This window comes from Myxine glutinosa, chromosome 10 (assembly GCF_964187855.1).
Source record: "Myxine glutinosa chromosome 10, kmMyxGlut1.1, whole genome shotgun sequence".
In the NCBI taxonomy this organism is placed as follows: Eukaryota; Metazoa; Chordata; class Myxini; order Myxiniformes; family Myxinidae; genus Myxine; species Myxine glutinosa.
Genome location: NC_136270.1, coordinates 104,929,773 through 104,942,973, shown reverse-complemented (window position 1 = coordinate 104,942,973; position 13,201 = coordinate 104,929,773). Strand labels below are relative to the sequence as shown.

At 49.9% G+C, this 13,201-nt stretch overlaps 1 protein-coding gene across 2 annotated transcripts in view; it reads left to right on the top strand.

Moving 5' to 3' along the window:
- The window catches only part of SCNN1G (sodium channel epithelial 1 subunit gamma), a 106,800-nt gene extending 94,431 nt beyond the window's left edge, over nucleotides 1-12,369 (top strand). For both annotated transcript variants that reach the window (XM_068126335.2, XM_068126334.2), the window contains exons 12-13: nucleotides 3,276-3,351; nucleotides 11,341-12,369. In XM_068126335.2, the coding sequence (XP_067982436.2) occupies nucleotides 3,276-3,351; nucleotides 11,341-11,703 (439 nt within the window). In that variant the 3' untranslated portion in view covers nucleotides 11,704-12,369. The remainder of the gene's footprint in view (nucleotides 1-3,275; nucleotides 3,352-11,340) is intronic.
- Nucleotides 12,370-13,201: the final 832 nt, after the last annotated feature.

Here is a 13,201-nt window from a genome sequence, read left to right as displayed (position 1 = left end):
TTAATATATATCGACACGTTGCCGTCGGTGTCATGTTGGGCGGTGTATGATTCACCATGACGCGATTTTTAAAAATATATCTGCATTTTCCCACGTGTGTGGAATGTTCTCAATTATTGCTGACACCGAGTCCAAAACCATCGATAAAAATGAAATCATATGGTGAGTTAGATTGGAGATAAAGGCGTGAGAGAGACTCAATGGCCTTGAAGTTACAGGCATTTGAGAATTCATTTTGTTCTATAAACGGCAACTTTCATTGGATTTTCTTCCCGTTTTTTTTCAACCGAGTCTAAAACTATGTTAGCGACTGTGAAAAATGAAATGATATATCGAATTTGATTTGAAATAAAACTGGGAGAGAGAGCAAGACACCACGGGCCTACAAAACAGGCCTCAAAGCTATGCGAGTTAATAAAATGGTGGATATTTGTTTATAATTATATGAAGCCACTCCCAGAATGGGTGGAGCTATGGGTGGAGCTACTCTGCAAACCGAGTAAGCCACACCCCGGACAGACGCCCAACAGACAGACAGACAGACAGACTCATCTACGGCTATTATAATATAGACTAGCGGGGTCACCCGTGGGAATCCCACGGGCATGGATGTGTGTGACATTTCGACATATTGAGTTATATGCTGCACATTCATTTTTACAAAATGGTTACTGGCAAGTCATCAGATCCAGAAATGGTGTGATGAACACAATTTATTTATTTCACATAATATGTGACCCCTCACTCCTCTCCACCTGACACTCTCCTGTCTCCACCTGACACTCTCCTGTCTCCACCTGACACTCTCCTCTCTCCACCTAGCACTCCTCTCCTCTCCAAACCCTCACATCCCTCTCCTTTCCAATCCCTCACCTCTCCAATCCCTCACACTCCTCTCCTCTCCAATCCTTCACACGCCTCTCCAATCACGCCTCACACTCCTCTCCAATCGCGCCTCACACTCCTCTCCAATCGCGCCTCACACTCCTCTCCAATCGTGCCTCACACTCCTCTCCAATCGTGCCTCACACTCCCCTCCAATCACTCCTCTCCAATCGTGCCTCACACTCCTCTCCAATCACGCCTCACACTCCTCTCCAATCGTGCCTCACACTCCTCTCCAATCGCGCCTCACACTCCTCTCCAATCGCGCCTCACTCGCCTCTCCAATCGGCTTTCCCCGTCTCGTTTCTCTCCTTTTTCTCCCGTCTCGTACTTTTTCTTGCTCCAAATTGGCCCGTCGGAATCGGAAATCGGCCCGTCTCGCCCGTCGGCCCGTCGGAATCGGAAATCGGCCCGTCTTGCTTTTGTGCTTGTGCGTAAATAAATTGTGTTCATGACACCATTTCTGGTGTTGGGCTAGCGGCTAGGGTGCCGGCTTAGGATCCTGGGTTCGAATCTCGGTCGATCGCCGAATTAATGCCAGGGGGGTTGACTCAGCCTGTCATCCTTCCGAGGTCGGCTAATTGAGTACCAGTTCACTGGTAATTCCCTGTTTGTCGTTGAAGGCGGCAAAAAGGGTTGGCGTCAGGAAGGGCATCTGGCCGTAAAACATTGCTTCAAAAAGGGGACAAAAAAACAACAACTACCACGGTCCCCGAAAAGGCCAACCCCCGCTTTGCGGGGAAAAATGGCCTCTAAACGGTGGTTTTTACACCATTTCTGGATCTGATGACTTGCCAGTAACCATTTTGTAAAAATGAATATGCAGCATCTAACTCAATATGTCGAAATGTCACACACATCCATGCCCGTGGGATTCCCACGGGTGACCCCGCAAGTTTGCATTGACGTTCGTCGATGGACTCGTTCGCCCGTCTCATTCGTTTTCTTGCTGCATCCTGTTCAAGTCTGCGTTCTTCATCGATCGTCTCATTCATTTTGGAAATAGAAGTTTCCACGCAGCGCATGAATTGTCACGATCCTCAAGAGGAATTTGTCTCGTAATCATCAAATGATAAATGGCAAGTAAATTATATTGTGGAAAATTAAAGATTTCAAATAAACCTATTTAAAGTGTATTCGCACATAACTAATTTTAAAAAACGAAGAAATATCTCTCGGTAATTTCCTGAAACATATTTTACTTCCGGCTAATAATGTTGAATTAAATAAAAACGAAGAAATATATGTCGGCATCATTGTTGACGTTTTTGTGACGACTGTCATCAAACGAAAAAGTAATATATCTTAACGGAAAAGCAAAAGCGAATTTTTAATATATATCGACACGTTGCCGTCGGTGTCATGTTGGGCGGTGTATGATACACCATGACGCGATTTTTAAAAATATATCTCTGCATTTTCCCGCGTGTGTGGAATGTTCTCAATTATTGCTGACACCGAGTCCAAAACCATCGATAAAAATGAAATCATATGGTGAGTTAGATTGGAGATAAAGGCGTGAGAGAGACTCAATGGCCTTGAAGTTGAAGTTACAGGCGTTTGAGAATTCATTTCGTTCTATAAACGGCAACTTTCATTGGATTTCCTTCCCGTTTTTTTTCAACCGAGTCGAAAACTATGTTAGCGACTGTGAAAAATGAAATGATATATCGAATTTTTAATATGTATCGACACGTTGCCGTCGGTGTCATGTTAGGCGGTGTATGATACACCATGACGCGATTTTAAAAAATATATCTGCATTTTCCCGCGTGTGTGGAATGTTCTCAATTATTGCTGACACCGACTCTAAAACCATCGATAAAAATGAAATCATATGGTGAGTTATATTGGAGATAAAGGCGTGAGAGAGACTCAATGGCCTTGAAGTTACAGGCATTTGAGAATTCATTTCGTTCTATAAACGGCAACTTTCATCGGATTTTCTTCTCGTTTTTTTTCAACCGAGTCTAAAACTATGTTAGCGACTGTGAAAAATGAAATGATATATCGAATTTGATTTGAAATAAAACTGGGAGAGAGAGCAAGACACCACGGGCCTACAAAACAGGCCTCAAAGCTATGCGAGTTAATAAAATGGTGGATATTTGTTTATAATTATATGAAGCCACTCCCAGAATGGGTGGAGCTATGGGTGGAGCTACTCTGCAAACCGAGTAAGCCACACCCCGGACAGACGCCCAACAGACAGACAGACAGACAGACTCATCTACGGCTATTATAATATAGATAGTGAGTTCAGTATGGTAGAGTAGAGTTGTCACGTGATTGGTTTCAGCCAATCACATCAATCGATATGTTATTGGTAATAAAGAAACATTTTTAGCATAACACATGATGAGTTGAAATCTGTGCTTTTTGCTTGGCAGGTCTGATGTCACTGGTGTCAATATCTACTTCAACAAGTTGGTGGTGCGGTCGTTTGTCGAATCCCCAGCTAATACTGTAAGCTTCCTACACACACAATGCTGACATGTATTACTTGCGCCCTCTTGTAGCAATGACCACGTCCGAGAGGACAAAGAGGAAAACGGGTTGAAGAAACCATTAGTCCTTAGTTCACTATGCCGCGGAAAAAAATTCTCCAGTGTTATTTATTGCGCGTCCTTCCAATTACAAGATCTTTTCTGCGATTGAGGGACTAGATCCACTTGGGCCTGAATAACAATGGGCCAATTTACCCTGAAAGTTAAAGCCATTTAAATACTTTCTTTTTCAATGCAAATGAAAGTAGGGGTTAATAAAGGTTGAAGGGAGTGGAGGTTAAGATTGGGATTTGGGGTCTAATACCTCTTGTTCATTACTGAATTAAAAGTTTTAATTTTAATGTTACTGTTTTCTTGCTGCATGGTTTAACGATACATCTGAAAGTATGGCTGTAAATCTCAGGGTGCTTTTCATCAAAGTTTGCCCAATTAGTTCACCAGGGTCAAACGTCATTGCAAGAGTTTTGTGCAACTATGTCCGTCCAGGAAGTATAACGTTTTCAAAATTGGTGTATTGGTGTACTTCTGATTGTAGTCTTTATGAATTCTATGATACTAGCAGAGTACCCGCCGTTCGGGCGTTCTTGATCCAAGCATCCAACACGTTCTCCTGACACATACTGTACCTTTATTTGGGCAGTGTATAGGCAACTGACCGCTCCCTCAATCGCTCCTGCAAATAAAAATAAAACCCCGGGAAGCAAAAACATGCCTTCTAATGATAAATCAAAACGCCTCACTGATTGTGTGCCCTTTGGTCAAACTTTGCATGTGATTGTAGGTCCTTTGGTTAAACTTTGGGGATGATTGTAAGTCCTTTGGTTAAACTTTTGTGTGATTGTAGGTCCTTTGGTTAAACTTTGGGTGTGATTGTAGGCCCTTTGGTCAAACTTTAGGTATGATTGTAGGCCCTTTGGTCAAACTTTGGGTGTGATTGTCGGCCCTTTGGTTAAACTTTGGGTGTGATTGTCGGCCCTTTTGTCAAACTTTGGGTATAATTGTAGGTCCTGTTGTTAAACTTTGGGTGTGATTGTCGGTCCTTTGGTTAAACTTTAGGTATGTCTATATGTGATTGTGAGCCCTTTTGTTGAACTTTGGGTGTGGTTGTAGACCTTTTGGTTAAACTTTGGGTATGATTGTAGGTCCTTTTGTTAAAATTTGGGTGTGGTTGTAGACCTTTTGGTTAAACTTTGGGTGTGGTTGTAGGTCCTTTTGGTTAAACTTTGGGTATGATTGTAGGTCCTTTTGTTAAAATTTGGGTGTGGTCGTAGACCTTTTGGTTAAACTTTGGGTGTGGTTGTAGACCTTTTGGTTAAACTTTGGGTATGATTGTAGTGTGGCGGACACAAAAGCCCACTGGCGTGGTGACATCATTCCACGCACCAAGTGGGCGGTGGCCACGTCCGAGTGGTAGGCGTGGCCTCATGAGAGACACCGGGCGCCCAGCCCGGAGCGGTACAGTGTTACAGTGTAGTCTTGAATAAAGGCGTTTATATGTTACCGCTTGTCCGCTTCCTCCTTGCTCACAAGCAGCGCGCGTAACGCCGCGCTTTATTGGTGACCCTCGACGTTGGATCTGCCGGAGCGATCCTTCCACACGCGACGCCATCGCCATGGCCGCCTTCGTCAAACTTCCGGAATTTTGGGAGGCTCAGGCCGAAGTCTGGTTCGTCCAGGCCGAAGCCCAATTTCAGCTTCGGCACCTCACCGGCGATGACACGCGCTACTGCCACGTCGTCGCCTCCCTCGGGCCCGGCACGGCCGCTCGAGTTGTGTCCGTCCTTCGCCACCCACCGGACGGCCACAAGTACGAGGCACTCAAGCGGCTACTCCTAGCCACGTTCAGACTCACGGACGACGCACGGGCCGACCGCCTCCTGGATCTCCCCGAGCTCGGTGAGACGCGCCCGTCGGTCCGAATGGACCATATGCTGTCACTGTTGGGCGACGAAGCCCCCGGTTCGCTATTCCGGGCGCTTTTCCGTCGCCAACTTCCAGCGCAGGTTCGCCTCGCGTTGGCCGGGACCGGGCTAACGGAACCCCGAGCATTGGCGGCCGAGGCGGACAAGTACTTCGCCGCTTCGGACACGCGGGCGAGCGTTGGCGTGGCCGTCACGGCCTTCGACGCTGCTGTTCCACAGCATCATCTTCTACAGCACGCTGATGTTCCACAGCATCATCTTCTACAGCACGCTGTGGTTCAGCAGCATGCTGATACGCACCTCGTGAACGCCGCCACGCCCCGCCCACCGCCGCGGCGAAAACCGCCACCGCGGGGAAACCCGTCGACTCCACCGGCCTGGCGGAGCCAGCCGCGCTCCTCCAGCTCCACCACCTGGTGCTGGTTCCACGCCAAGTTCGGCCACGAAGCTCGGCGGTGTCATCCGCCGTGCTCCTTCAACGGGTCGGGAAACGCCCGGGCCGGCGCTCAATTGTGGCGATGAGCGCCGGCCGTTCGAGCAGCCTGCTGTTCATAACGGACACCTTCTCCGGGCGCCGTTACCTGTGCGACACGGGAGCACAGGTGAGTTTCATTCCCGCCGGCATGTCAGACAAGCACGCCGCGGGTGGGGGCCCCGCGCTGCTTGCCGCGAACGGGACGCCCATCCGTACGTACGGAAAACGCTGCCTCTCTCTGCGGTTTGGAGGGCAGGTTTTCCGATGGACGTTCGTCACCGCCGACGTGCCCATGGCACTGCTTGGCGCGGACTTCCTGTGCGCTAATGGGCTCCTGGTCGACGTCAAGCGCAGACGGCTTGTCCAGGCCGAGACGTTCAGCTCGCTCGCATGTGCGTTGCCCAGCTCAACGAGCGGCTTGCCGAACGATTCGGTTCCGGCCACGTTGGTCTGTACGCTTCCGGCAGCGGACGCATTCACCCGCCTCCTCGCCGGTTTCCCGGCCCTCACGCGGCCCACCTTCTCGGCGGGGGCCGTCAAGCACGGGGTGGCCCATCACATCTCCACCGTCGGGCCACCGGTCTACGCCCGGGCACGCCGCCTCGAGCCGACGAAGCTGGCGGTGGCAAAAGCGGAGTTCGCTACCCTGGAGCGACTCGGCATCGTTCGGCGCTCAGAGAGCGCTTGGGCGTCGCCGCTGCACATCGTGCCGAAGCCCGGCGGGGGATGGCGACCGTGCGGGGACTATCGCCGTCTCAATGACGCCACGACTCCCGACCGCTACCCCGTCCCCCACATTCAGGACTTTTCCGCCCGTTTGGCGGGCAGGTCCTTCTTCTCGAAGGTGGACCTCATACGCGGCTACCATCAGGTCCCCGTCAGGCCGGAGGACGTCCCGAAGACGGCGGTCATCACGCCATTTGGACTCTTCGAGTTCCTGCGCATGCCCTTCGGTCTGAAGAATGCGGCTCAGGCGTTCCAGCGACTGATGGACAGCGTCCTGCGCGACTTGGATTTTGTCTACGTCTACCTGGACGATATCCTCGTCGCCAGCGCGTCCCGCGAAGAGCACCTACGCCACCTCCGCACGCTCTTCGAACGCCTGGGCCAGCATGGCCTGATTGTGAACCCCGCAAAGTGCCGGTTCGGCGCCGCCACAATCGATTTTCTGGGGCACCGTGTCACCAGGCACGGAGCCGTCCCCCTGCCGGCCAAGGTGGAGGCGGTGAAGGGGTTTCCGCGCCCCCGCACGATCAGAGGGCTGCAGGAGTTCCTGGGCATGGTGAACTTTTACCATCGGTTCCTGCCCCGTATCGCCCAGCTCCTGCGCCCCCTGCACGAAGCTCTCCGAGGTAAGCCGGGCAAAGGCGACGTTACCTGGACCGAGCAGATGCACACGGCGTTCACGGGCGCGAAGCTCGCCTTGGCTAACGCCACCATGCTCGCGCACCCGGCGCCCGATGCACCGATCGCCCTCACCACCGATGCCTCGGACTACGCGGTGGGCGCGGTGCACGAGCAATGGGTGCGTGGAGCTTGGCAACCGCTGGCGTTCTTTAGCCGGCAGCTTCGCCCGCCCGAACGCCGTTACAGTACCTTCGACCGCGAGTTGCTCGGACTTCACTTGGCGGTCAGGCACTTCCGCCATCTGCTCGAGGGCCGGGCGTTCACTGCCTTCGTCGACCACAAGCCGCTGATCTTCGCGATGGGCAAGGTCACCGAGCCGTGGTCGGCCCGGCAGCAGCGTCACCTCTCGGCCGTGTCCGAGTACACGACAGACATCCAGCACGTCGCGGGGAAGGACAACCCGGTGGCGGATTGCCTTTCCCGGGCCGTCGCCCACGCAGTCCACCTCGGCATCGACTATGCCCGGATGGCAGCGGACCAGGCCGCTGACCCCGACGTCCAGGCCTTGCGGACCGCCGTCACGGGCCTCCGCGTCACCGAGGTGCCGTTCGACGGCGCGGGCGCGGCCCTCTTGTGCGACGTCTCCCTCGGGCGTCCTCGCCCCATTGTGTCCGCGGGCTGGCAGCGCCAGGTGTTTGACGCCATCCACGGCCTGTCCCACCCGGGCGCGAGGGCCTCCCAAAGGCTGATCGCCGACAAGTTCATCTGGCATGGCCTCCGGAAGGCCCTCCGCGGCTGGGCCAGGACATGCCTCGCGTGCCAGCGCGCCAAGGTGCACCGGCACACCCAGGCCCCGTTGGCCCCGTTCACGGTGCCGGAATGCCGGTTTGACCACGTCCACGTGGACCTGGTGGGACCTCTGCCCCCCTCGCGGGGTTTCACCCACGTCCTCACCATGGTGGACCGCACCACCCGGTGGCCGGAGGCCGTGCCCTTGGCGTCGACAACGGCGGCCGATGTCGCGCAGGCTTTCATCGCCACCTGGGTCGCCCGGTTCGGCGCCCCCTCAGACATCTCATCCGACCGCGGCCCCCAGTTCACCTCGGAGCTCTGGGGGGCGGTTGCGCAGGGGCTCGGGGTCCGGCTGCACCGAACCACGGCCTACCACCCCCAGGCTAACGGCCTGTGTGAGCGATTTCACCGCTCATTGAAGGCCGCGCTCCGGGCCACCCTCCGCGACGGCGGCTGGGTCGACAGGCTCCCCTGGGTCCTGCTGGGCCTCCGGACGGCGCCCAAGGAGGACCTGCGCGCATCCGCGGCGGAGTTGGTCTTCGGGCAACCGCTGCGGGTGCCGGGCGAGTTCCTCCCCGACTCCACGGCACCATGGTCCGCGGCACAGCAGCGCTCCGCTCTGCAAGAGACCGCCCAGAGGTTCGCCCCGGTGCCAACGGCATGCCACGGGCACCCACCGACGCACGTCGCCCCGGAGCTTCGCACGGCGGAGTACGTCTTCGTCCGCCACGATGCCCATCGGACACCACTGCGGCCCCCGTACGACGGGCCTTTCCGCGTGCTGGAGACCGGGGCGAAGCACTTCACCCTGGACATCGGCGGTACTCCTGACCGCGTTTCGGTAGACCGCCTCAAGCCGGCCCACCTCGATGTGGACCATCCACCGCCAGTGGCCCGACCCCCACGTCGGGGCCGCCCTCCTGCGGGCGGACCCCCGGCACCGCCCAGCCCCACCGCCACGCCGCCCCCCGGTCCTGCACCCATCCCAGGAGCAGCCAGGGGCATCCCACCTGGCATCCCTGCACCCCGGACGCCGCCGATCGCCAGGGGGCGCTTCGGCCGGGTCATTCGTCTGCCCCGCAAACTGGCCCTCCAGGTGCGCGGGAATTCTGGGGGGGCGCGTGTGGCGGACACAAAAGCCCACTGGCGTGGTGACATCATTCCACGCACCAAGTGGGCGGTGGCCACGTCCGAGTGGTAGGCGTGGCCTCATGAGAGACACCGGGCGCCCAGCCCGGAGCGGTACAGTGTTACAGTGTAGTCTTGAATAAAGGCGTTTATATGTTACCGCTTGTCCGCTTCCTCCTTGCTCACAAGCAGCGCGCGTAACGCCGCGCTTTAGTAGGTCCTTTTGTTAAAATTTGGGTGTGGTTGTAGACCTTTTGGTTAAACTTTGGGTGTGGTTGTAGGTCCGTTTGTTAAACTTTGGGTGTGGTTGTAGACCTTTTGGTTAAACTTAGGTATGATTGTAGGTCCTTTTGTTAAACTTTGGGTCTGGTTGTAGACCTTTTGGTTAAACTTTGGGTATGATTGTATGTCCTTTTGTTAAACTTTGGGTGTGATTGTATGTGATTGTAGGTCCTTTTGTTAAATTTTGAGTGTGATTGTATGTGATTGTATGTCCTTTTGTTAAACTTTGGGTGTGATTGTATGTGATTGTAGGTCCTTTTGTTAAACTTTGGGTGTGATTGTAGGTCCTTTTGGTTAAACTTGGGTATGATTGTAGGTCCTTTTGTTAAACTATGGGTGTGGTTGTAGACCTTTTGTTAAACTTTGGTATGATTGTAGGTCCTTTTGTTAAATTTTGAGTGTGATTGTATGTGATTGTATGTCATTTTGTTACCTTCGCAAAAGCGGAAGGTTATGTTTTGATCGCTGTGTATTTATTTGTATGTCTGTGTGTGTGTGTGTGTATGTTATTCGCATAACTCAAAAAGTATTCAACCGAATTGCATGAAATTTGGTGGGATGATTGGTTATTATACGGGACACATTTGATTAGATTTTGGGAGCAATCGGGTCAAAGGTCAAGGTCAAGGTCACGAAAAGGTCAAAATCGTATTTTTACCATAGCGCGGTCAATTTTTATCCAATTGGCATGCAACTAATGCCAAAATGTTCAGAATTCAATGCCCGATCTTGTGATATACGACATGACCCAGTGAAGACATTACCCTTGTTAGCGGTTGGGGGTCAAAGGTCAGGGGGGTCACGACCTTGCAAAATGTGCGTTTTTTGTCATAACTCGGTCAATTCTTATCCGATTTGCATGAAATCAGCACCAAACTGTTCACTGTTCTGTTCCCTACACTCCCATGCCAAGTACAGAACAGTAGCTGCGGCGAAGGTATGCGCTCTACCGAGTGCCCGTTCTAGTTAAACTTTGCATGTGATTGCATGTGATTGTATGTGATTGTATGTCCTTTTGTTAAACTTTGCATGTGATTGTATGTGATTGTATGTCCTTTTGTTAAACTTTGCGTGTGATTGTAGACCTTTTGGTTAAACTTTGGTATGATTGTATGTCCTTTTGTTAAACTTTGGGTGTGAATGTATGTGATTGTAGGTCCTTTTGTTAAACTTTGGTATGATTGTAGGTCCTTTTGTTAAATTTTGAGTGTGATTGTATGTGATTGTACGTCCTTTTGTTAAACTTTGGGTGTGAATGTATGTGATTGTAGGTCCTTTTGTTAAATTTTGAGTGTGAATGTATGTGATTGTAGGTCCTTTTGTTAAATTTTGAGTGTGAGTGTATGTGATTGTCGGTCCTTCTATTAAACTTTGGTATGATTGTAGGTCCTTTTGTTAAATTTTGAGTGTGAGTGTATGTGATTGTAGGTCCTTTTATTAAACTTTGGTATGATTGTACATCCTTTTGTTAAACTTTGGGTGTGAATGTATGTGATTGTATGTCCTTTTGTTAAACTTTGGTATGATTGTAGGTCCTTTTGTTAAATTTTGAGTGTGAATGTATGTGATTGTAGACCTTTTGGTTAAACTTTGGTATGATTGTAGGTCCTTTTGTTAAATTTTGAGTGTGAATGTATGTGATTGTAGACCTTTTGGTTAAACTTTGGTATGATTGTAGATCCTTTTGTTAAATTTTGAGTGTGAATGTATGTGATTGTAGGTCCTTTTGTTAAATTTTGAGTGCGAGTGTATGTGATTGTAGACCTTTTGGTTAAACTTTGGTATAATTGTAGGTCCTTGTTAAACTTTTGTAAGATTGTAGGTCCTTTTGTTAAACTTTGGTATGATTGTCAGCCCTTTTGTTAAACTTTGGGTGTGCTAGCAAGTCATTTAGTCAAATTTTGGATATGTTTGTAAGACATTGGGTTTCAGCTGCTATGTTGGGAAGAAAGAGCAATTATTCGGAAGAAGAACTGAGGAGTTCTGCTCTCTGTATTTGCAGATTGTTACCCTGCTGTCCAACTGTGGAGGACAGTTGGGTTTGTGGATGAGCTGTTCAGTGATTTGTGTTATCGAGATTATCGAGATATTTGCCATCGACCTTCCTTGGATCCTGCTGAAGAAGATGAGGCGTGGCTGGTCACGAAACGCCACCATGACGGTGACATCTCCCCCGCAAACGGTAGCCCCAGCTCTTGAAGAAGCTCAGTTTGAACCCCCGACCTTCCAATCTGCTCTACAATGTCCCTCGTTTCCAACAACTCCGAGCACACCACCTCCAAACTACTATTCCCTTTCTGTTCGGAGAGAATTGGAGTTTGAAAACAACGATTCTGACAGTCTGGATGGATGGCAGTCCTCTTGAACGTTTTTCTTTTTTCCTATTTCTGATTGCTTTTAAACTCTAAACTTTGTCATTTATACACAGCTAATGTTGTCCTTTTAGATTGGTAATTGTTTGATAACTTCAAGTTCTAGTTTTGATTTCAAACCCATCTACTTCACATTTGCACGTTTCCACTCTAGCACATTACCTCTTATAATTAAAAAAGGTGATATGTACATCCTGTCCTTCAATTACTCGAACATTGAAATAGGCTAACCCCAAAGTTTCAACCTCAATAGACAATAGGCCCTTTGGTCTAACTTGGGCCTTAATGTTTTGGAGTTATTTTTTATTTTTTTTCAAACTTGGACATCCACTTGGTGAGTCTCTTTATTTTGCATGAAAATTTTGCAGAATTTTTGTCTTCCTTTCTCCTCCCTCCCCTCCCCCACCACCCCTCAACCACCCAACCACTCCAGCCACCCCACTGTACCTCCCCACATAGCCCTTCCTTTACTTCCACAGCCCGTTAGGCCATTGTGGTGCATGCTGTTGGGCAAGCATCAACAATATTATGATTTTAGCTTTTAATTTTAGTGCTCATATCTACACTTGCATTTAAATGGGAAATTGTGGTGTCATTTTATTTTACAATTGCACATCTGAGTAAAGAGTGTAAGTTGAAATAAAGATTCATCAAAAGGAGTCTTTTTTTTTGATGGCCTTGATAATTACCACCTTGTTGGGTTGGCTAGGAAAAGTGTTTCATTCTCTTCTTTCACAACAAGTTGGCCAGGCCTGGCGGTCAACTGAACGTGTTATATTTTTTCAGGAATTTTTCATTTGTTCAGGGTGACGATGGCTTGCCTACTCTTCAGGAAGGACATGGTGGGATCTTTAACGTCGACCAACTAATGCTATCAGACAAGACACCACGTTGTTTAACGTCCATCCAAGGGGCGGCACACACATTGATGGATTACCCTGCGTGTGAAATACGGGGATGACAGTTTATAGTTGGATTTGGATTTGAACCCAGATGACACAGCTTAGAGGTGAGGGTGCACATGTCTAGGGCTCTAGGGCCGAGGCCATCCCACCAGACCTTAAATCAGGTGTAGTCACAGTCCGTAATTCTCAGTCACATGGCAATGTATATTTATTCCATCATTTTCCAATCAATGTATTTTAAAAGGACATTGGATACATACAAAGGTGTGGGAAACATTTTTGTCAGTTTGTGTTGGTCTGTATTGGCAGACAGTTTGAATAATAGGTTAAATCAACTGAAAGTTGACAAAGGTGTTCTTAAACGTCATGGAAAGGAAATGAAAGCTGATGTATTGGGCATTGGCCTTGTTGGACTATTTTGTCAGCTTCACTAATTGGCTTTGGTAAGAATCCAAATATCCCACGGTGCCATTAGGGTATGTATGTATGTATGTATGTATGTATGTATGTATGTGTGTGTGTGTGTGTATGTATGTATGTATGTATGTATGTGTGTATGTATGTGTGTGTATGTATGTATGTATGT